Consider the following 25,390-nt stretch of genomic DNA (forward strand, 5'->3'; position numbering starts at 1 on the left):
GAGAAAGAACTATTTAGATACTTTATATGAAAATACATTGAGCAGGATAAGGGGAGATACAGGTGATTCATACATGTGGACCTCTGTCGAGACAACTGACAGAAAAGGTCTATATGTGGCTAATTTGATTGTTGGAAAATTAGATCCTGACAAGGAATGCTCATTCTCAGCATACAAAATGCTATTAACAGACAAGAGATGCAGTTTCCCAAGAGAAAATCTGAAGAAAGTGTTACTTATTTACTGTGACTAAGTAAGAACATGGACAATAATATAATGTGGTTTTTTGTCAATCTATTTATCTTTTTAGACAGTAAAATGTCACATTTTGGTCACCTATTTTCTGATTTTTATAACATATTTTTGCAAGTGATAGAACCTAAAAGTCTGAGGTCTAATGATGATAATGAAGTAGCTGACTACAAATAATTAACAACAAAATTAAATCATGACAACTGTGCACGTGATTACACAACAAAAATTAAGGGAAAATGGATTGTTACTGCAGGAAAAAATATATAATATTCACACTTTGAATCTGGCAGCTACATATGATACAAAACTGAGATGAATTTTAAAAGTTGGTATTTAGAGCAAGAATATTTTATGGTTTGAACAGTATCATAATTTGTTATACGCTAAAATAGCTAGTTACTTCAAATTTAAGATTTTTGTGCATAATTATATTACTGAGAATCATTTCCATACCTGAGAAATTTTAAGTACATCCTCTTACTGCCTATATGGATCTCCAAGTATTATTTGTTAGTATACTTGAAAAATAATGAGAAACTTAAACATAAATACAAGACAAAGGAATGCTGAAAAGGAGAGAATTGTGCCAAGGCCACATTTTTCTCTGTACTGTTTCTTCAAAGAACCACCTGGCTCATGTGTCAGTAATCACAATGGTAGAAGTTGGAGAAAGTGGTGAAATACTGCACTGGAGTGAAAAATAGTAGATCATTAAGATATGTGTAATACTGATATCATTAAGATATGTGTAATACTGATCTTTTCATGTTTCCCATGTGTACTCCTTGAATGCATTCCTGATACAGGGGGTTGAGTCACTATTTAGCAATCCCACTGTAATATGTACCTAGTATCTGGAATTTCTTGTTATCAGTTTCTTTAACTACTGCTATGTATCACGGGCTCTCTTGGAGGGGAAAGAAAGACTATTAACGTACAAAAGAAGGGGGATATATGTAAATAACGACATATGATGTGTGTGTTAAGAGTCAATGGGAAAGCCATTTGTTTTATTTTGGAACAGATAGGTGATCATATTCTTTAGGTAAAACCTACACTTGTATTATGTAAAGATAACTAAGATACTTTTTATAATTTAATTGTATTTAGTTTCAGTAATTGCTGTAATTCACACCTTATTTTAAGCATTTTTCCTACATGAATAATTTTTCCATTTGTCAAGTCATACCTTTTATAAATATAATCTAAGAGTGGACAGTATTTTCAGAAATTTATGTCTTACTGTGCTGAAATGATGAAACTAGTAAAAAGGTCATGCTGTGGACAATCCAAATGAATGGATGAGTAAGAAACTGGCCAGTTGTTATCAAGTCTTCAAAGGAAGCACATGAAACACAAATTCATGACATCCAGATAATATCTACAGTACGCCAATATCTACACATTTGAATGTCTGTATGAGAGATGCATAGGGGGCCTGTAGATCGCATACTAACGTGCCAAAACTGGTTGTGAAAATAAAAACTTCTCAAATTGCACGACTGTTTGGCCATTTTCCTTGTTACATATTTGAACAGGCACTGCCCTGCGTCCACAGTGGGTCAATAGATGTTCTTTATTTTGGTATGCAGCCTTGCATTTGAAGACAAATTTTAATGCAAGCTATCATATGTGGACAAATCTTATGTTATGTAATGTTTGTTAAAATCCCACTAGAGCCATATAGATGTACACGTATTAATACAGACAGACTTATCATTTAACAAAAATGGTAAGTAAATTTTTTTATCTAATTTATATTTTCTTCATGTCTTCAGTTTTCATCAGTTAAATAGTGTGCACTGTTATGGTGCCATCTGACCATGGCTGAACAATAACCTTCTTACTGGTGACTGTCACCACCAGTATCTCTTACAGTTATGAATTATCTGACAACATACACTGTACTGATGTTTCAAAGTATTTGGTATGTATTAATCAAGTATATTACTACATTTTACTCTATTTGACAGATCTGATGATGGCAACACTCAGAATAAGAAAAAATAAAGTGAGACACAAAAACTAACATGGAGAGAGAGAGAGAGAGAGAGAGAGAGAGAGAGAGAGAGAGAGAGAGAGAGAGAGAGTGTGTGTGTGGGGGGGGGGGGGGGGGGGGCAGGCGCACACACACGATTATGGCCACTAACCTATACAAAGATGTCCATTCTGCTGTTTTGATGCTTACATGTTCTTGATGGTTGAGTACACTCCCAGCAAGTTACGCTCACATGTCTAATAGAAGGGCAGAATGTAACACTTCAACAGCAAGGTGCCGGTATGCACAACCATTTCCAGAAAGAAGGTTACCAAAATCATGTCACATTTCAAACACTTGATGGCCTTCTTCTTGCAACAGAGTCCCTTAGACCAGACCAATGGGAAACTGGTGAATCTGTCACAAATTGTTCAGTTTTAACAAGTTTTGTTACAGTGAATTAAGAACAGTCTCAGCATCAGCACATGAGCTATAGCCAAGGAACTAAACACTTCCAATGCCAATGTGTGAAATGTCCATATCAGAAAGACATGCACATAAAAGACTTATAATCTAAGGACTACCACTACCCAGTGGAAATCTCCCAATGGCATCAACACAAAATTTTAAACATCCTTACTTCCAAAGGGGTGTTTTGCTTACTGAATAGCCTGCCTTCATATGAGAAGGAATTGTCAACAGCCTCAACACCCATGTCTTGGAGTTTAAATACAACTTGTCTGTTCCACTGTCAACAGAAATTTACAGTAAATGTTTGGTCGGATTTTGTTCATCCACATCTAACTGAGATGTATCTTCTGCCTAACATGCTGGTGGAGGAAATTTCTGCATTTCTCCGGAAAGCTGTACCATAAATATTGGCGAATGTCTGGCTAGCGGTCAGGCAACGATTATGATTCCAGTGTGATGGCGCTCCACGACAGTTTGCTGTTTGTATCAGAAAACATTTAGACCATGTTTTCCTCAAATTGTTGGTCTGTGAGATGTGGGCCAGTACTGTGGCCACAGTGTTCTCATGACATCACTCCTACACATTTCTTCTGTGGGGGAGATGAAGTCTTTGGCATATGACACAGAGAGAGACTACAGATGAGTTTGTTTCTCATTTGGCTGAAGCTGCAGCCATTACTTTAGAAACACCTGCCTGTTTTTGGCGGAAAATCCTTAGCACACAGATGCCATTTGTGCATTAACGTAAACAGATGGCATTTTCAGCAACATCTATAAAAATCATTTGTAACATGGTAGTCTGAACATTGTGTCTGAATATCCCTAGCATCGAAACTTTTAAGAACATCCAGTAAGGAAACAGGGCACCAAAGAAATTTTTGTCACATAATAGCTTTTTTTCTCTCTCTTCTACACACTCAAAGTTTATATTCATAGGAACAATTGGGAAAGGATAGATTACTACTCACTACACAGAGGAGGCACTGAGTCACAGACACACACAATGAAAATGAATGCTAGAAATGTTTCATTTGTATTCATGGTTTTTTTTTTTTTTTGCACACTGTATATGAATGTAGATTGGAGTATATTTGGGATATTTATTTGAACTCTTCCAGAGTGCACCCAAGCTCAGGGAAAAAAGAAAACTAAGTGAGAAAGTCTGAGTGAGGTCATAGTATACAAGTGGCATTATAGTGCAGCACACAAAAATATGGCTGCCACATCTTGCATGTTGCAGCCATACATTAAACTGCATTGTTACCTCTAATAACAGGAATAATATCATGAATGACTCCTCAGCTTAATATATGCCTAAAGAATAGTCACAACAATAACACTAACAATGACATCAGAAATAACATTCATGATGGAACTGCTACTTTAAATCATGTGAAGACAAAGAAGTAGTTTCCCCAATGCATGGGGCACAAAATTTGGAATACAAACAACACAACTTGTAACACTGACAAAACGGAGTATTACATTGTTACCAATCACAAAGTACTCAAAAAGATTTGTTTCACCCTCTTGCTGTACCAGTAAGTGGAAAGAAATCCTCTATTGATATTCATGAATACAGACTGATTGCATGTTGTTTCACGTCCATTATGCAGGACTGGACCACTTAAGTTTTCCCCAGTTAGAGTTCTGGTAACAATTCAACGTACTTCTCATCACAGCTAAATTAGGTTCTTATTGTGCAGTTTATCAACAGATGAAAGTGATATAAATACATCCAGTATACACCAATAATATATTTTTAAAGTGTCATAACAGCTTTTACATTTCTCAAGCAATCCAACTTGGCTGAACCCGGAAATATACAACGTACAGAAAACATGCAATGTACAGAAGAAGCAACAAACTATCCATTTACAGTAGCAGATCTTTATTATAAATATTTGTACATACACCACAATCTTTTAATGCCACATGATGCATGTGTGAAGTCTGATGCTGTGGTAAGACCTGCTAACTGTAAGCATTTCAGTGATTAAATAACAAAATACACTGAAGGAAACTGATGCTTCACATTTAATGAAGTCCTTCATTTTCACATTAACTTTGCAGTGCATAAAACTGTGTTATCTGCTGCCTTCAAAAGGCAAAAATTAATTCAGGGTTTAAGCTGTTTCACTGGGTTTGCAGTAATGTCATGTGACCACTTAAAATCTGCTTATTGATTTGGGAAAACTGAATCACAATTTATTTCTTGTTTTGCCTGAATATTTTATCACCAATAAATCTGCTACCAATAGAATTTGATTAAAGTTCATTAATGATCTTCATACTACAAATCTTCTGAAAATTTTCCTATTTTTCCAATCATTTTTGAGTTGGGGGCCTGAATGCCATCTTCCTGCTCTTAAGAAGTGACCACTTGTGCCTCTTGATGTAATAGACAACACCAAGTAACATAGGGAAAATGAACAGCACCTGAAAAAATAAAATTAACAACATAATGTGTTAAGGATAAGCATAATTCTATGCAAGTCTGAAATTATAAACTTCCTAAATCCAAAATAGCGTAACCTAATTCTGGCACTACACACTGAAAACAACAATTATCCTCAACTTCTTAGTTTTTCTATCATACATGACAAACAGATAAAAAACAAATTGCTAATTTTGTACAAGAACACACAACATAGAAGTTCAATGCACTGTCAGCATCACTTACACTGCTCATACACAAGAGAATTTAAAATTATAAAAATTATATTTGAGAATGATTGCTGTTGGTGGAGTATGTAAAGATGAATATTTACAAAACAAAACTTCAACTGTGTAGACAGACTTTGGTCCAGACTTCGGCATTTCACAGACAGTGCTCTTTCAAATGAGACAGCCCAGCAAACCTCACAGGTGACTCAAACCTCCAATGCTACGATTATTTATTACAGTCTGTGGTGTTTTCCCAACTGGAAGAGCAAATGTGGGAACAGTTCCGAGTTCGAGCCATGAACAGTTTTGATTTGTTGAAGTAATTAATGTTTATGCACAAATCTAAAATGTCACCTCATGTATAAAATGTCTATTACCAGTAAAACTGAATGATTTTATAAATACGAGGGTCATTCAGGAAATAAAGAACTTTTTTCCTACTGAAATTCTTATTTCATTTACAATTTTATATGCAAGCTACTTTTCTGTGTTGTCACTATTCAAATTTAGGCACCTGTCGTACCACTTAGCCTTCTGCACTTCAGTTTCTACCAATTTGTTGAACCACTGATTATAGGCTTCTGTAAGTTCACGTTTGTAGCGTTGTCCACTCAAAAAATCTTATAATTTGGGGAATATGCGATGATCACTTGGAGCTAAGTCTGGACTACATGGTGGATGCTGAAACATTTCCCACTGAAAATGCTAAGCTGTGCCAAGCCTGTTGAATGCATTATCGTGAAGGAGGATGGCTCCACTGGTTAGCATTCTGCGAAATTGTTGAAGTATGTCACAGTAGGTCGCTGCATTTATGGTCTCACCTCTAGGCATGTGGTCACCATAGCCATAATATTTTTGGTGCTCAAAATTGGTTTCACTTGTTTTGGTTTTGTTGGGAACTGCGAATGACGTCATTCCATCGATAGGTGCTTTGGTTCTGCTATGAAATGTGATACGCAAGTCTCATCGCCAGTGACAACAATGTGATTAAAAATTTCATCACCATCCTTTTCACAGTGACAGAGAAATGTCAGTGCAGCTGCCACTCATTCATTTGGTTTTGCGTTCATCTGACAGAATTTGAGAAACCCACCTGGCACTCACTTTTTATAGCTCACATCTGCACTAACAATCTTGTACAACACAGTTCTTGAAATGTCTGGAAAGGATGAGCCCATTCCACTATTTGTGAAGCGCCTATCTTCTTGGAGTTTTGTTTCAACACTTGCTGCGAGTCCGTCAGTTACCACTGAGAGTCGTCCCCAAGCAATCTTCGTCATGAACATTCTCCTGTCTGCCATTAAACATGATACACTACCCCCATACTGGTGCTTTGTTCATCACATTACCATAGAACTCAGTTATTTGTCTTCAACTTTCAATGGGTCTGACTTTTTGCGAGTTTAATATGCGAGTAAGACTGTGCACCTTATACTCGGTGCGATTGTAAATTTTGTCACACATTTTAAAGTTGTACAGCTAAGCATTCAGCAATGTATTGAACCTTAGGTGCTGCCAAACTTCAGTGAATGAATACCAACATCAGTGATTGGTTGGTTGAACACAGTCACATGTCAAAAAATGTTCTATACTTTCCCTATGACCCTTTTATATGCAAAAATTTACATGAAAGAAACACTGATAGCAGTTCAAGAACAAAAGTGACCACGATGCATGGTGAAATGTTCCCGGTGTCAATGTTTTCTCCATTTCTTAGTGCATTTCTGTATGCTACACAATAAAAATAATGAAACATGTAGCTGGTTAATCCCATACGACTTAATCACTAGCATTACAATGAAATATTTTCTTATATGGTTAAATACATTCCCTGAAATTTCAATATTAGCTTTAAATTTTGCCTGCTGGTTGCATGGTTGGTTTGGAGGTTAAAGGGACTAAACTGTGTGGTTATCAGCCCCGTTTTCGTTAGTCACACAGGTCTCAGATTAAAACCATACCCCAAAAGAAACCTATCGTTTCAAATCCAGGGAAGGAGCAAAACACGTAAAACTGTGTCTAACCACATTGAAGTAAGAAATGAAAGTATCAAGAAAAAACTGAAAACATCAATGAAAAGGAAAAAAAGCGGTCAAAGGTATTAAAAATAATACAGCAGTAAAAGGTATTAAAAATAATATAGCAGATGGCCTTGGCAGCTGATGACAAGAATGAAAAAGGATGAGCCAGCCACTCTGCAACACACTAAAATCTCCAGCCAAAATGCACAAGGCAAGAGAAAAACAGGTGGTGAAAAGACGAACACCAAGTCAAAAAGAGACGGCACCATAGTGGGGCAAGGAAGAGTTAAAATGCAGGTAGGGTGAAAGCCTGGGACAGAAGGCCACACATCTACCCTTCAATGGAGTGGAAAAAAAAAAACCCTCTCAAATAAAACTTAGAACTAGATCAGCCATTGAGGCACTGTCACCTAACACTGCAGGTAATGTGTCAGGAACGTTGAAAGTGTGTCGGGGTAGCTGAATTTGGACAGTCTAATAAGATGTGGATGACTGTCAAGTGTGAACCTTTTGACACTGAGATGGGTCCTTGCAACGTAAGATGTGAACATGAACCAGCCAAGTATGGCTGATGGGGAGCCGACAAAAAACTATGGAGTCAGTGGGAGTGGATCACATGGAGGACCACCACACATCTGTCACCTCCTTTATCATACATACCTTGTTCAGCAAAATCAGATAATGCCATTCTGTATACCAGAGCCCAAAAACTTTTCAGTGTAATACTAATCGAAGATCAGATTCTGGTTTGCCAATCTCCAGACTGTTTATGGTTAGCCTCTTTGGTTAGCTTGTCGGTCAAGTTCATTTCCTTGGATTCCTATGTGCCCCAGGTTCCACAAGAAGACCATTTACCATCCACTTTGTTCAAGGATGTTAATATACTCTTAGATGTCCATTACCAGATGATGGCGAGGATAGCACTGGTTGAGAGCTTGTAAGGCGCTCAAGGAATTGCTACAAATGAGGACGGACTTCCCGGTGCAGGAACGGATACGCTCAAGTCCCTGAGAGATGGGCTATCAGCTCTGCAGTGAAAACACTAGAGCCATCTGGCAAGGAGCGCTGTACAGCATGAACACAACCATCAAGCCATCAGTGTAAACTACCTCTGAATCCTGGGACACATCAGGAAGAGGGAAAATGCCAGTTTGGGCTGCAAGATGAACTGAGTCTTCTGGGACTTGAGGTAAGTCTACACAAAGCTATGGTCAAGGTAAGCCCCACGGAGGTGTACATGAGTGGACTCAAGAGTGGTGGTGGAGAGAGAGAGAGAGAGAGAGAGAGAGAGAGAGAGAGAGAGAGAGACTAGAGTTCAGTGAGAAGGGACCGGACATCGACTGCAATTACAATTTCCAATCTGGGCTACTGTTACGGGAGATGGAGCACTGTGTCATGGAAATGAAGACAATAATTTGTATGTTTAGGCGAGCCGTGAATATGTGTGGTATAACTGGCGAGCAGCTGTTGTCACCTGAGTTGCGATGGAGAAACTCCAACCTCCATGAGTAGACTGTTCACTGGGCTCGTACAGAAAGCTCCCCTCGCAAGTCTAACTATACAGTGTTGTATAGGGTCCAGCATCTGCAATTCTGAGGGCATTGTACAGCTACAACAGTGTACGGCGAACTAAACCACAGTTGCTATGACTCAGGTGTTAAAGAATCTTGATGAAGATGGGCAAACCAAACTAAGCAGGATTTGAAAACCTGTCCTGGAAAGTGATAAAGAGTCCACTACATTAAGCAGATAGTCATGAAGATAATTTTGTGGATGTGCATGAATCATGTCTTGGCAGCTATAAACTGAAAGCCATGGGCGAGGGCCCATGACTGCACCTTTCATATGGCTCCTTGCAGTTGATGTTCGGCCACACCAATAGTAGATGAGAAAAAGGAAATGCAAAAGTCATTAGCATACAAAAAGGTTGATACTGAGGACCCTTTAGCTGCTGCGAGACCATTAATGGCCACCAACATAGTGGGGCATTCAGTACAGAGCCTTGCAGGACCTCACTCTTGGATATGGAGGGAACTGTGTGAAGCACTGACTCAACCTCCAAAGGTGTGGAGTGCCAAAAAGTTTGTTATAAAAAACGGCAGCGGACCCACTCACATAATGTAGCAAGGAAGTGATGTTGCCAAGTGGTGTTATAGGCTTACGTCAGGTCCAGAAAAAGTACAATAAGGGATGGCGGGAAAAGGCCTTTTGGATGGCAGACTCCAGGTATACCAAGTTGTCAGTGGTGGTGCAACCAGAAGGCTCGGAGACTCAAGGACCCTAGACAACCACCAGCTCACCATATGTTCGAGCAGCTTGCATTGAACATTGGTGAGGCTAGTAGGATGATAGCTATCCACATCCAGTGGGGTCTTACCAGATTTTAGCACTGGAACAATGACACTATCTTGCCACTGCCACGGGAATTCACCATTACTCCAGATGCAGTTAAAGATGGCAAGGATGTGTCACCGTTAATCTACTGATACATGTTTAAGCATTTGGGAATGGATAACGTCTGGCCCAGGGATTGTGTTGAGACAGTACGCAAGGACACAGAGAAATCCCCACTCACTGAATGGAACATTACATGGCTCAGGGTGGCACGTACTAGACTTGCCCATCACATGACGCACAAAATCTTTATCTGAAAGGCTCGAACAAGTACTTGTTTTAACAATGATATAACATTGTATGTACAATTAAAACTTTAAAAAACAATGCTGTACACCAAAACTGAAATATTTCCATTCACCAATCTTGACAAAGAAAATTTCTTACCAAAATCAATTAGGTGGGGTTGAAGAGACGTTAGTGCCAATAGTAATTAAAAAAACACACACACTAACTAATGTCAAAGAATTGTCTGTCTCAAAAATGAATGTATCATTATTACCTTTGAAACTACACACATCAAAGAAAGTTTAGCATCACCTCAGTTCCGAGGGTTCCGGAAACTGTACAAATAATTGGAATAGAGATCAACATAAACATCATTTCTGCCCTTTTTATTGCTCATGAAAACCACACATTGCATGTTGTACCACCCTACACAGAGACCTTCAGAGGTGGTGGTCCAGATTGCTGTACACACCAGTACCCCTAATACCCTGTAGCACGTCCTCTTGCATTGATGCATGCTTGTATTCGTCGTGGCATACTATCAACAAGTTCTTCAAGGCACTGTTGATCCAGATTGTCCCACTCCTCAAAGGCAATTCAGCATATATTCCTCACAATGGCTAGTGGGTCACGTCATCCATAAACAGCCCTTTTCAATCTATCCCAGGTATGTTTCAATAGGGTTCACGTCTGGAGAACATGCTGGCCACTCTAGTCGAGCAATGCCGTTATCCGGAAGGAAGTCATTCACAAGATGTGCACGACGGGGGGCGTGAATTGTCGCCCATGAAGACGAATGCCTTGTCAATATGCTGCTGATATGGTTGCACTATTGGCCAGAGGATGGCATTCACGTATTGTACAGCCATTACGGCACCTTCCATGACCACCATCAGGGTACATCAGCCCCACATAACGCCATCCCGAAACAGCAGGGAACCTCCACCCTGCTGCACTCACTGGACACTGTGTCTAAGGTGTTCGGCCTGACCGGGTTGCCTCCAAACACATCTCCGACGATTGTCTGGTTGAAGGCATATACGACACTCATCGGTGAAGAGAATGTGATGCCAATCCTGAGCAGTCCATTCGGCATGTTGTTAGACCCATCTGTACAGCGCTGCATGGTGTTGTGGTTGCAAAAATGGACTTTGCCATGGACGTTGGGAATGAAGATGTGCATCATGCAGCCTATTGCGCACAGTTCAAGTTGTAACATGATGTCCTGTGGCTGCACGAGAAGCATTATTCAACATGGTGGCGTTGCTGTCAGGGTTCCTCCGAGCCATAATTTGTAGGCAGCGATCATCCACTGCAGTAGTAACCTTTGGGTGGCCTGAATGAGGCTTGTCATCGACAGTTCCTGTATCTCTCTCTCTCCTCCATGACTGAACATCACTTTGGTTCACTCCAAGACGCCTGGACACTTCCCTTGTTCAGAGCCCTTCCTGGCACAAAGTAACAATGCTGACGCGATGGAACTGCAGTACTGACCGTCTAGGCACGGTTGAACAACAAACAACATGAGCCATGTACCTCCTTCCAGATGGAGTGACTGGAATGAATCGGCTGTCAGGTCCCCTCCATCTAATAGGCACTGCTCACGCATGGTTGTTGACATTTGTGGGCGGGTTTAGTGACATCTCGGAACAGTCAGAGGGACTGTGTCTGTGATACAATATCCACATTCAATGCCTATCTTCAGGAGTTTTGGGAACTGGGGTGATGCAAAACTTGTTTTCATGTGTGTATATACAAACGGCACACAGAATGTGACACAAACAAAACAAAAATCAATTTTTCAGGCCAACCTTTATAAGCATCTGTTTCCTTTCATCGTGTTCTGGTTCCGCAGCCCATTTCAAGAACGTGCTAACATCTTTCGCAAGCTGGCTGGCTGTTGCTGGAGTTCCGTCTGAATACTCTATGACCTACATAAAACACAAAAAATGTATCACTGGCCATCCCTGTAAATGAGGTAGATTTTATACAAATAGTTACAAGCACGTTCACAGAACATACCTCATTGTAGAGGGCTTGTGCCATACTTATAGCTCCACCAGGAAAGTATGGGTTGTAATACTGGCCTTCCCTGAGAACTACACCGGCAGGTGGATCGCAATAGCCCGTTAGTAGAGAAAACACATAGTCCTGGAAAAGGAAATTCAAATGTTAAGATGAAATATAAATGTGTGTTACAACATGGTCAATCTCTTCTGAACACACACACACACACACACACACACACAACTTCTCAGTTATGTCTTTCTATAACAATAGCTTCAAATGCACAGTCGTTTATGCGTTTAATATCTGTAAGTCAAGCCTCAAGCCATGTCTTTAACGAAGTCCAATTATTGTTCTTGATATTTAACAAACCATTTCTTTGCATTAAAATTTAACAAGAATACAGTTTTTTGTCACCTAGCTAGCTGCTTACTGATACTGACTTCTGAGCCTGATGCTTTAGAAACATGATAAAGAATGTGTTTTTTGAGACTGAAATTTATCACACAGCAAGAGACCTTAATAATCATAATTCATCAGATCTAAAGCCTACATTTATATACAGTTTTTGCCATTCTCTTGTTATCATCATGATATGCCCTTTCTTCGTTAATATTTCACATTCTTACTTGAAAATCAATCCACACTTGTACAAAGGAGGTGGCATTACAATGGTAAGACTGTTGCCTTCACAGATCTTCTGAACTGATTGACCCAGCCAGTTATAGCAGAATCCACAGTTTAATGTCGACTTCAAACCATTGTAAAATTCTGTCTTTTTCACATTAAAAAACACAGTCACAGGTTGAAGACTAAGATGAAAAATGAAGGACTGACTAGGGGTCAAACCTGAGACCTCTGGATAGGAGGCTGGCACTTACTGAGACACTAAGCCACTTGCACACATATAGTAGATGGTAGTTTTTTGATTTGTTTATAATCATTTAAGAGGGGCAGGCAGGTGAGACCTGGGAACACTTGAAGGTTTCGTGCAGATTATATAATGGTAATATGATGAGTTTGAAACCAGCTTTTATACTGAAAAACATGTCCACAGGCACTGCAACTGCAGACAAACTGAAAAAAAAAAAAATGTAAAAAGTTAGGAAATAAAAGAAATGCAACCTGGATAAAAAAAAAGTGACGGTTCCTGAGTTTCAAAAGAAGCATTAAGTGACGATCAATTAAAATGGGGGGAAGTGAATACTACAGAAGACAAATGGGTAGCTTTGAGTAATGAAAGGTAGCAGATTCTCAGAAAGGCAAGAATCCAAGACCTAGTAGAAATCCTTTGTTAACAGGTTATATAGGATTTAACTGACACAAGGAGAAAATACAAACATACAGGAAATGAAGCAGACAAAAAGGGAACATAAATGTCTAAAAAATGAGTGAGACATATGTGAGACTGTGGAAGCATGTACAACTATAAGAAAGGTAGAGGCCACCTACGGGAAAATTAAAGACACCTTTGGAGAAAAAAAGAAACCACCATATGATTATTAGCTCAGATGGCCAGCACATGCAGTACAGTGGGGGATGGGAGGGGGGATGGGGGTGGGGGGGAAGAATCGAATCAATCAGGTGGCTAGTAACAGTAGATGACGATATTGCACAAGTGAAATTAATCCCCATGCAACTAAAATGATTAAATAATTTACCCCTTCTTTTTTTTACTTACAGGAAAGGTCCCCGCCCTGTAGTTATTTTGATAGCGACCTTATCTTTTGAGGAAGAAGGTAACTCTTCCCTAACTGTGTCAATGAACTCAAGAAGAGGACAGCAGGTACCAGGACTTTCTTACAGAGTTTAGCAGAGTACATCATCGGATTACCAGAATCATGTTCAACATTTTTAATTTAGATCCTTGCTGTGGGCAAAGAGCTCTATGAACTCGAATAATGCATTAGAAAGGAGCGGCAACATGCACACATGTAGTAGAGGAAACCTAATTACAGCACCTTGCTACAGCAGCTAGTCATCCTGGAATTACTTTTAAGAAAGGTCTAACCTGAGTGTATTTGATTCCTGCTACAATTGGGAGTAATGAGGGGACGGCTTACCTCATATGAACTGCTCACATGTCGACATGCCAACAGTAATCGAGATGGTTTGCTGAGTTACCTCCAGTAAGAGTCAGGCTCTAGCTTTCATTCATGACACGTCAGGAAAGTAGCAAATTACGTATCTAGCTTTCTGTGTGTACTTTTATAGTTAGATCTTAAATTAGTAGTACTAGGATGAATAGGATGTATGCATGCTGTGTGCAGATGCAGGAGGAGCTGACCACAGTTTGCAAATGGCTGGTGACATTTTTGGATGCAGTCAGCAATTCTCAGGCTGCTGTCTCAAGTTGTAGCAGTTGTGGAGAATCTTGTGGCTACCACAGACACTCAGGTGTGGCTTATTTCGCCCACATGCTTGTCAACCCAGCACCTTTCAGCATACTCGAAACAGGGAATCTGCCCTCACCACAGTGAGAGTGCTGGCTTGTATCATATTCACATCATTCAAGGCAGATAGTTCATGTGGAGGCTGCTGACTAGTCCCACCCATGACCCAGTGGGTGAACAGGTGGTCACTCATTCAGCAGGGACTGAGCAGGCACATGGGAACAGGAGGTTGCTGGTTATTGGCAGCTCCAATGTTAGGCACATTATTGAACCCCCCCCCCCCCCCCCCCCCCAACCCTGGGAAGTAACATTCAGGGTTGGAATGAAATCTAATATGCACTCTGTGTGTCTGCCCCAGGGCTTCATCTGAGACATGGATGCAATCCTGCCTGCAGATAATGAGGGTACATGGTGCTGTCATTTGGAAGTTTTAGCTCATATCAGCACCAATGATGTCTATCACTTGGGTTCTGAGGTAATCTTCAGTTCATAGGACCGACTGGCAGAACTGGTGAAGACCACTGGCCTCATTCACAGGGTGAAATAAGAGCTGATCATGTCCTTTGGTTTGGAGTCATGAAGCCGAGGGGGATGGGATCACAACCAAAGACTCTGTCAATCTGTGACAAAATCGACTGCAGATTTCTAGACCTGTAATATGATGTGAAGAACTGAAGGACCCTGCTGGACAGATTAGGGGTGCACCACACAAAGGAAGCAGCTACTGATTAATTGATAGATTAATTGAGGGGGAGTTATGGGAATCAATGGAGAGGTCATCAGTCCCATGATTTCAGAGTTACACACAGACGAGAAAGGGTCCATTAAAAGTGCAGAGGAGTCGAACTATAAAACAAGGAGGTTAAAACAAACGCAGAAGGTGTAAAAGGGAGCCCAAATAATAAAACTGGGAAAACAGAGGGATAAAAGAGCAGTCTTTTCAAGGGGGAGTGGTCAGGGGTCCCAGACCGAGAAAACATGAAGCAATGCCTCAACCATGATCATCCTGCACCCTGCCCCTATTCTAGGAGTAAAGCAAAACATTGTATCTAAAAACAAAAACCAATTTCACACAGGACACTGAGGACCAGTTCAACATTCCGTGAATAGTCTGCCAATATTAAATTTAAGGAACCTGGAAGCGTACACTTAGTATGAAAGGCCAAAACTCCGTACTTTAGCTGGGGAGGGGGAGCAGCTCCTGGAGGGGAGGTCGTATGAACTGCAGGGGAGGGAGAGGGGACAAGGGGATGGGGCTGTGGTAAAAAAGAGATATGAGGGGAAAAGACTGTAATGAGGGCAAAAGTTGAAGAAAGTGACACTGGATGGAGTGTCTCATATTTTTTGCGATCCTCAGTATAAGACACGCGGTCTGCCGTACAGTAGGAAGACATATGCCAAAAATGCAAACACTTAAAGCACCTCATGGGTGGTGGGACATATGGCTTCACGTCACGTCTGTAGAGCTTAATCTTCCCTGGGAGGATATCACCCTCAAAAGCCAGAATGAAGGCACCAATATCGGTGTGGTTGTCTTTGTGACCCTACTGCACACATCGAACAAAATGAATGCCGCGTTGCTCCAGATGAGCTTGCAGTTCATCAGTTTGCAGGATGAGGTCCCTATGAAAAATCACTCCCCAGACCATATTCAGAGATTGGTGAGGGGTAATACAGGGTGTATACGGGGACAAGGAAAAAATTCCCGGGTTATTCCTAGATATCCCGTTTAAAAAATATACTTTTTCCTGGGCGAAAATACACATATTTTGTGCTAAGTGACAGTAGGTTTTCCATAGATTTTTCCTTTGGAACTGTAAAACTTATCAGTCCTTTGAATGGTTAACATTTTATACACTGGCATAGAACTAACTCTCTCTCTCTCTCTCTCTCTCTCTCTCTCTCTCTCTCTCTCTGTGTGTGTGTGTGTGTGTGTGTGTGTGTGTGTGTGTGTGTGTGTGTGTGAAAGACTTTTGATGTGCAGCAACATATATGCTGCATCTTTTCATATTACAAAAGTATAAATTCGAATTGCACCAAACACAGCACTTTAGTTTCCGGAGTGTTGAAATCGAGATTGCTATGTCCTTTTATATGCCAATCATATCTCATGCCACGTGATCTTGCCAGCCAATGACAGCAGATATTCAGAGCATAGGGCACATGTTATAGTCAGCCAATAGCAAGGTCACTGTTACATAGTGCGAACACACAAAGAGGAAAAGTTAATGGTTTACATTAATATACATAGTATAGCTACAAAAAAGGTAAGCTTTCACATGTAATATTGATCTTTTTTAATTTAAAATAATGACATAAATGTCTGGTCTTCTGGACTCTTAAATTCTTGTAAGTGGCTGGTCCTCAAAGCGTTCAGTTTTAAACACTCTGTAATTTATTGAATTCATCACACTTTCTCACACGCAACTTAATTCATCATGTGTAAAAAGAAATTTACTTTGAAAGTATTGCTTTTCGAACCACCGTTCGCAATACCATCCTGAGACTGTTAGAAATAGGTTCGATTTAGCAGTTGCCAGTGAGCGCCAGAAAACAGGCATTATTGCGCGTGCGCAGCTACAGTGGTGTAGGAAGGCTGCACGTTCGTATGTATAAAGCACTAAGAGAACTTACATTACGCCAAATAATAAACAGGACATCAGAGGATACTCCAAGAGCATCAGAATTTCCTAAACCATACTGAAATGCATAATTTGGATTGAAGTGCATATTGGTTTTTTCCAGATTCACAATGAAGTAGGTCCCATCTGATGTTAAGCTTTTCAGTGTGGTTCTTGGAATGTATATTTTCTTGGAGTACCAGGACTGTACTGTATCATATTTGGTTCTTTATTATGGCATAATGCCATACATAGCAGAAGATGAAAATGTGCACTTGAAATTCAGCAAACAGTTGGAGCTAGCCAATACTGTAGAATGAAACACTTCGTTTCATATACATTGATTGACTCAGTGGAAAGATTAATAAAGCCAAATTTCTTTAGCAAACTGACAAAAGTAACTTCATTGTTCTGCAAAGCGATTAATGCTTGACTGCGCGAATCTGGCAGCTAGCTTGCACGAGAAAAATTTTACTCGTTAGCACCTGACTGCTTGTTGCTACTGCCAATACAGCTAACAGCCACACTTCAAGTAGCACGAAGCGGGAGAAGATACTGCTCATACGCGAGTCCACTATGCAAGCGCATGAGCCCGCTGGCAACTGGTCAAACGAACCTAATGTAAACAGTTGTGACGTCACTCTCATAGAAAGTAGTTTATTGTAACGAAGTATTACACAGTCTTCACCCTAAGACCTTTGACATATTTTTGTTGTTTGCAGATGCTTGTGCGTGCACTGTGTTTTGTTGTTGTAAATGGCGCATTTCCTTTGCCACCGAAGTTTCTTACCAGGAAAAATTAGAAAAATTTAACTGAAAGCAAACAATGAAAAATTCCCGGGTTTTTCCCGGATGAAAACGTTCTTGGGTTTCCCCCCGGATTGTATACATCTTGTAATACACACTGAGACATTGCCAAGAATGATTACAGACACGAAGAGCTGTAGACTGGACGGCAGAAGCAGCTTTGATTAAGAGGGAGCCTGACTGCATCTTACTGAGAGACTCCATTCACAATGGCTTTTTGGCCATGAGTGTGTCCCTGTCCGTCCTAGTACAGAACAATAGTGGGGAAAGTGTTTCATCCCAAGAAGGCAAGTTTGATCCTCCTTCAATGATGTAGCCAGGTAAGGGAAGGCTGCCAGTTTATACGGAATGGCATTCAATACTCCTTCACCACACGAGGAGACAGGTGTTTGAGAACAGCCAGATTTTTGCAGCTTGCCAAGCATCCACCCTGATATCACCCACTCCAATCAGAGGCTCTCCACAAGGGGGGCCATCCAGCCACAGCAAGGACCGCCTGGCATGGCTTCCATTGCTGGGAGTTCCGATGCTCCAGGAAGTCACTAAAAACAAAATATTTAGAAGTGGAGGTCAAACCTCAAGAGGGAACTGAATGCCAAAAAGAAGGAATGAACAAGAAAGAGGAACTAAATTGCAAGCAACACAAGGAACCAGGTGGATAGCCAAGTCGATATGAATCAGTACACCAAGAGAGGGGAGAAGGGGGCACCGGGAAAGGAGCGAGGATAGGGAGGGTTAAGGAAATGCAGCCAGGGTGTAAGAGTAGGCTGCAATAGCTCAGGGCCCCATGTGAGCTAGGCACAAAAATCATGAAAGAATTGTGACGCCCTGGGAGAAAAAGGGGGGGGGGAGGGGAGAAGCAGCTACTGAGGTAGTTGAGTGCTTGTGCCCCCCCCCCCCCCCCTTTCTTGCAGTAGTTGGAGGTCCGATGAGTGCTTACCACTCAATACACACAGGTTGGAATCAGACTGTGTACGAAGTAAAGACACTGTCACTGTGAACATTTCAACAGTAAATTGTCACATATTCATAACAAAGTTACTGAATTTACTGCCCTCGAGCAAATCATCGTGCTCAAATTTTTCTCTGAATGAGGGCCAACTTAAACCATAAGTAGAAAGCTCTGAAATATTAGTGGGGCATCGAATGTATATCAAAACGACAAATGAAATGCCATAGGCGGTGGAGCGTTTATTGCAGTCGACAAAAATAATGTGTGTATCATGGTCGGAAAAGGATCTAACTCACTAATTACCTCAAAGTGAGCAACAGGACTAGGTAAACTCAAGGTAATTATCAGCGTTTTTACCGGCCACCTGATTCTGCCAAGACAATATTTTTGAGCCATCAATCTTCTCACTTGTTTGATGTGTCCTACCACGAGTTCCACTCCTGTGCCAATCTCTTCATCTCGGAGTAGAACTTGCAACCTTCGTCCTGAATTATCTGCTGGATGTATTCCAATCTCTGTCTTCCTCTACAGTTTCTGTTGTTAAGCTGATTGTGTAATAATTCTCACACTTGTCAGCTCTTGCTCTCTTAGGAATAGTGTGGACGACATCTTCTGAAAGTCAAGATGGTATGTCACCAGACTCGTACATTCACATAGCAATGTCTTTCCTTTCCTGTATGTGGAGTCAGTTCCTCCAACAATTATTTATTTTTTGATTTCTTTGTACTTTTAATTTTCCTTTCCTTCTTCCATCGGTCAGCTGAAGTATTTCTTTTGTTACATATGGTTTCTTTGCAGTTGTCTTCTTTGTACCTACATTTTCTTTCCAACTTCTGTGACTGCCCTTTTTAGAGATGTGCATTCCTCTTCAACTGTACTGCCTACTGAGCTATTCCTTCTTGCTGTATCTATAGCCTTAGAGAACGTCAAGTGTATCCCCTGATTCCTTAGTACTTAATTATTCCACTTTTTTGTCTATTGATTTTTCCTCACATCTCAAACTCCAGCCTACTCATCATCACCACTACACTGTGATCTGAGTCTATAACTGCTTCTGGGTACACCTTACAATCCAGTATCTGATTTCAGAATCTGTCTGACCATGATGTAATCTGACTGAAATCTTCCCATATCACCTGGCCTTTTCCACACGTATCACCTCCTCCTGTGATTCTTCAACAGAGTATTCACTATTACTAGTTGAAATTTTTTACAGAACTCAATTAGTCTTTCTCCTCTCTCATTCCTCATCCCAAACTCATACTCTCCGGTAACTGTTTCTTCTACTCCTTCCCCTACAACTGCATTGCAGTCTCCCCATGACTATTAGACATGTGTACCTGAACTATCACTGTCGGTGTTAGATTGCTGTCGATTCTGGGAAAAAAAAAAAATCTTATCACTAAACTGTTCACTGTAACACTCTCTCTCACCTACCTTCCTATTCATAATAAATCCTACTCCGTTATACCATTTTCTGCTGCTGCTGATATTACTCTATACTCATATGACAAGAAATCCTTGTCTTCTTTCCATTTCACTTCACTGACCCATACCATATCTAGATAGAGCCTTTGCATTTCCATTTTCAGAGTTTCTAGTTTCCCTATCATGTCCACGATTCTGACATTCCATGCCCTGACTCATACAATGTTATCGTTTTATGGTTATTCAATCTTTTTCTCATGGTTGCTGTCTCCTTGACAGTCCCCTCCTGGAGATCCAAATGGGGGACTATTCCGGAATCTTTTGACAATGGAGAGATTGTGACACTTTTTCAATTACAGGCCAAATGTCTTGTGGATAAACATTATGTGTCTTTAAGGCAGTGGTTTCCACTGTCTTCCGCATCCTCATGCCGTTGATCATTTCCGATTCTTCTAGTTTCCCACTGCATGGACAAGAGGCAAGAGAGTGCCCTGAATTTCTGTCTGCTCCTCTGCCCCCTTTGACAAGGCCTTTAGCAGACTGATGGTGACTTCTTATGCCAGAAGTCTCTGACCGATAATGCCGATTGTTAATCAAAATTTAAGCGGTAGTGGGTTTCGAACCCAGGACTGAGGACATTTTGATTACTAATCAAAGACCCTAGACCTACACTAGGACAATTTTAGAATCCTTCAAAGGAAGTCTAAGCTCAGTAGCCTGGAAATACACAATAATTCAGTATTATCTGGAGGTGACTTCAGCCTCCTGAGTGTAGACTGGGCTGTCTATGCATTCATTGCAGTTGATATGGACATACTGTCTTGCAAAGTACTTCTGAACACGTTTTCCGAAAACGTGTCTTGAGCAGCTAGTTCGACAGCCCACTTGCAGAGGCAATATTTTTGCCCTTGTACATAGAAACAGTTCTGACGTTATTGATGGTGTCAGTATAGAGACAGGGATCAGTGACCATGTTTACATCACAGTGGTGACGCTTACTGAAGTTAATTAAGGATACAGGGTACTTTTCCGGCTCAATATTATGTAAAAATAAACACCTATTTCTTCCAGGCACTGTTTATAAAGTATATGTTTTACAGATTTTTTTGTTGCTATCAGGTAATGCAGCACACTTTCTAAACAAATAAGAAGTATTTTTAATAGTTCTGAACCTGCTTAGGGCTATTAAAAAAATTACAAAGAAATTAATGCATTTTTTCCCCAAAATGTTTCCTCAAATTGAGGTACCATTTAATCCAATGTTATACATTTTGAGGAGACCAAATTTTTAGCAGATCTGCACGACATGATGGCTGAGGTACTAGACCTATTCAATTTCACCTATTATGTATATTACAAGGATAAAAAAAATATCATAACTTACATTTTATTTTTTATAACTTTTTCCTGATAAAAAAAGTTATTTTTTCTATAATTTTGTTGATTTGGCAATAAATCTTAGGTCTACTACATGAGTATGGACTATTTCAACTTACAGAAAAAAATTAGAGCAATGCTTTATAAAACTTTGGGAAATATTTGTACCTGAATTCTGAAAAATACAACTCGTGGGAAATTGCGAATGAAGATATGAGTCCAATTAAAGTGTGCCTCAGAACATTCCTAAAGCATAGTCTTCATCCTGCAGCATTTCTTCCTCTTGGCATTCCTTTTAGCACTTCTTGCTTTTTTGGTAACTTGAAGAGCAGATCTTTCAGCTTTATGCACCCATTGTCTGCCACACGCAAGCAACTGATCTTCCATGTTAGAGCCACATTTTATGCCTAAATTTCTCAGGACTTCCAACCTTCCTATCACTCCATTATTGAAAAATATCACTGCATCTAGTACACTGACTTTTAATGTATTTAGTCCTACAAAAACATTATTGGGCAATCTTTTCCACATGCAATGGCTGAAACCTTCATTTGTATTCTGAGTGCCCCATGAAGACATTTACTAAGCAAAACATGGTCACTTAGGTTTCTAAAAATTGGCTTTATTTCATTCACAACAGGCTCAGGAAGAGGATGCTTATGATATTTGACCACTCCCTTTTGCTTTGGTAACCACACCAAGAATCAGTTCCTTTAGGGCAAAGTCTGTGAACAGGGTGCTCATCTGTGGAGAACTTACGAAAGTAGGTGGACCGTACAGCTTTTCTCATTGCTGTAACATCATTCAGAGGTGCAGGTCATCTAATGTCAAGTCCATAATAACTCTGAAGAAGGTCTATTTCAGTTTCTGTCAATCTGCCTCGGCCAGACACGGATTTTCCATCAGATAGCAACTTTCCTTTCATTTCTCTTTGTAGCTTCCTCAATCTAGCACCCATCCTCTTTTGCACATGTCCACAACACTCCAGTTTTGTTACCAAGGTTTTAACATAAACATTGAACTGATTAAACGTTATAAGCAGACACTGACCTCTGAAATATTTTTAGCACTCCAGCACACTACATACCTCCACTGTACCATAGCAATTCTTAGAACATCGATGTTCAATATGTCCTTAAGTGTTACCATGGCAGGCGAGGCAGTACTTGGAAAAGCACTCAACATCAACAACTTTTCCATTCTCCAGAGAAGTAGCATTTATAACACCATTTAAGGAATGATGTTCGATGTAGCCGTGTCCCATCAAGTGCAACAGCAATGTATCTGGTTCCACTAATCTTTACAGTTTCTTCTACTGCACGATTCATAGATGCTTCAGACACAACCATCTGTATATTGAGCAAGCAGTAAAGGAAACAAAAGAAAAATTCGGAGTAGGTATTAAAATCTATGGAGAAGAAATAAAAACTTTGTGGTTCGTCGATGACATTGTAATTCTGTCAGAGACAGCAAAGGACTTGGAAGAGCAGTTGAATGGAATGGACAGTGTCTTGAAAGAAGGATATAAGATGAACATCAACAAAAGCAAAACGAGGATAATGGAATGTAGTCAAATTAAGTCGGGTGATGCTGAAGGAATTAGATTAGGAAATGAGACATTTAAAGTAGTAAAGGAGTTTTGCTATTTGGGGAGCAAAATAACTGATGGTGGTCGAAGTAAAGAGGATATAAAATGTAGACTGGCAATGGTAAGGAAAGCGTTTCTGAAGAAGAGAAATTTGTTAACATCGAGTTTAGATTTAAGTCTCAGGAAGTCGTTTCTGAAAGTATTTGTATGGAGTGTAGCCATGTATGGAAGTGGAACATGGACGATAAATAGTTTGGACAAGACGAGAATAGAAGCTTTCGAAATATGGTGCTACAGAAGAATGCTGAAGATTAGATGGGTAGATCACATAACTAATGAGGAGGTATTGAATAGAATTGGGGAGAAGAGGAGTTTGTGGCACAACTTGACAAGAAGAAGGGACTGGTTGGTAGGACATGTTCTGAGGCATCAAGGGATCACAAATTTAGCATTGGAGGGCAGTGTGGAGGGTAAAAATCATAGAGGGAGACCAAGAGATGAATACACTAAGCAGATTCAGAAGGACGTAGGTTACAGTAAGTACTGGGAGATGAAGAAGCTTGCACAGGATAGAGTAGCATGGAGAGCTGCATCAAACCAGTCTCAGGACTGAAGACCACAACAACAACAACAACAACAACAATCAAGGCACCTAAAAGTATTTTTATGTACTTGCTGATCCTATTGGGAGAAGGAGGAAGGTCCATCAAACCACAAAACCTTTGAGCAGCCTTTTTTCCTTTCCGTATTGTATGCACTGCATACACTAACTTCAAATTCACATCATATGAATTATTCACAATGTTGCAAGTCATTTTCGAGGTAGATTTATTGCAGGATCTATACAGAACAACTAATTTTGATGCTAAACACTTCCTTTTACTTTGTTGTTCAGTTATTTCCAGGCAGCCTACACCATCACATTGTTTACCTTTCGCGCCACTTCCTTTATCAAAGAAGATACGATGCCCACCATCAACAACAACAAGCGTCATTGTTAAAACAAAAATTTGAATCACCAGGAGGCGTGCCATGAGTGAGTTTCTTCCCTGAAGAACTGATACACAGGTTACTTTCAACAGTGTGGCTTGCTTTGTTTGTGAACTGGTTACCATGGAATTTCCTTTTATTGAATTTTATATTTATTGGACACTAAAGGATATGTACTTCCAAGAATATATGTAGAACTTGGGCAACAAACATTCAGTAACATGTGAACAAACTGCTTCAGCAAAGCAAAAGTAAATACTAGCAAAAATAATCATTTGGACACTAGAAACCTGCACTGTTACCAACATATACAATGTATCATATGCATAATCGCTGGAAACAGAAAGTTCACAGTTATTTTCGAAATAATACTGGTTTCTGTAACATAAATACATGGGGCGTGGCAGCACACATGTCCGTTACTTCATAATTTGGTATACAGAGGTCATTTTTCATTTGAAACACTATAATGTATATATCAGTGTAATTAGGAAAGACTATAGAATTTAATAAAGTTATAATTTTTTTTTTTATTTTTCCACCATTTATAAGTACCCTCAAGAAGGCCAGGAGGGTATTTTTGCTATAATCAGTTGTTAGAATCCCACTTACACAATAAATGGACATCATTTACCTCCAGTTGATAAACGTAGAGGAATGATGACCAGAGTTTAAACTGATTGTAAATTGCACTCTACAGAAGTATGTGCTGAATACGGATTAAGGATGGAAAAGACACGCTGTGGTTTACTAACAAAAATCTGAAAATGCCAAGTAAACAGATGATGCTGCCTCTTGGTCAAGAAAGCATGCACTAATGACAACAGGGAGAAGCTGCTAAGAATTTTTTTGTCTGTAAAAAGGTTAATATTTGATGCATACAACTTCTTCCACTGTCATACCTCAGCAAAAGGTATTGCACAGAACTCAAGCAAATTCTGGTCACAAGTAAAATCACTAAGAAGGCCAAGGGCTTCTATCCAGTCACTCACTGACCAGTCTGGTGTGGCAATAGACGGTGGCAAAAGGAAAGCTGAAATTTAAATTTAGTGTTTAAGAAATCATTCACGCAGGAGGCTCATACCAACATTCTGTTGTCTAACCGTTGAACAGATTACCTTATGGAGGTTATAGTAACAGGTGACCCTGCATAGAGAAGCAACTGAAAGAGCTCTATATAAGATAATCACTAAGTCTGGATGGAATCCCAACT

General features: G+C 40.0%; 1 protein-coding gene across 1 annotated transcript in view; it reads right to left on the bottom strand.

Annotated features, from left to right (window-relative positions):
- Positions 1 to 4,441: 4,441 nt before the first annotated feature.
- Positions 4,442 to 25,390, bottom strand: part of LOC126251461 (cytochrome c1, heme protein, mitochondrial-like) — a 39,941-nt gene continuing 18,992 nt past the window's right edge. Inside the window, exons 6-8 of the mRNA XM_049951891.1 lie at positions 12,037 to 12,165; positions 11,826 to 11,945; positions 4,442 to 5,143 (exon numbers count right to left, since the gene is read on the bottom strand). Coding sequence (XP_049807848.1) covers positions 5,033 to 5,143; positions 11,826 to 11,945; positions 12,037 to 12,165 — 360 coding nt within the window. The 3' untranslated portion in view covers positions 4,442 to 5,032. The remainder of the gene's footprint in view (positions 5,144 to 11,825; positions 11,946 to 12,036; positions 12,166 to 25,390) is intronic.

Source organism: Schistocerca nitens, chromosome 4, assembly GCF_023898315.1.
Source record: "Schistocerca nitens isolate TAMUIC-IGC-003100 chromosome 4, iqSchNite1.1, whole genome shotgun sequence".
Lineage (NCBI taxonomy): Eukaryota > Metazoa > Arthropoda > Insecta > Orthoptera > Acrididae > Schistocerca > Schistocerca nitens.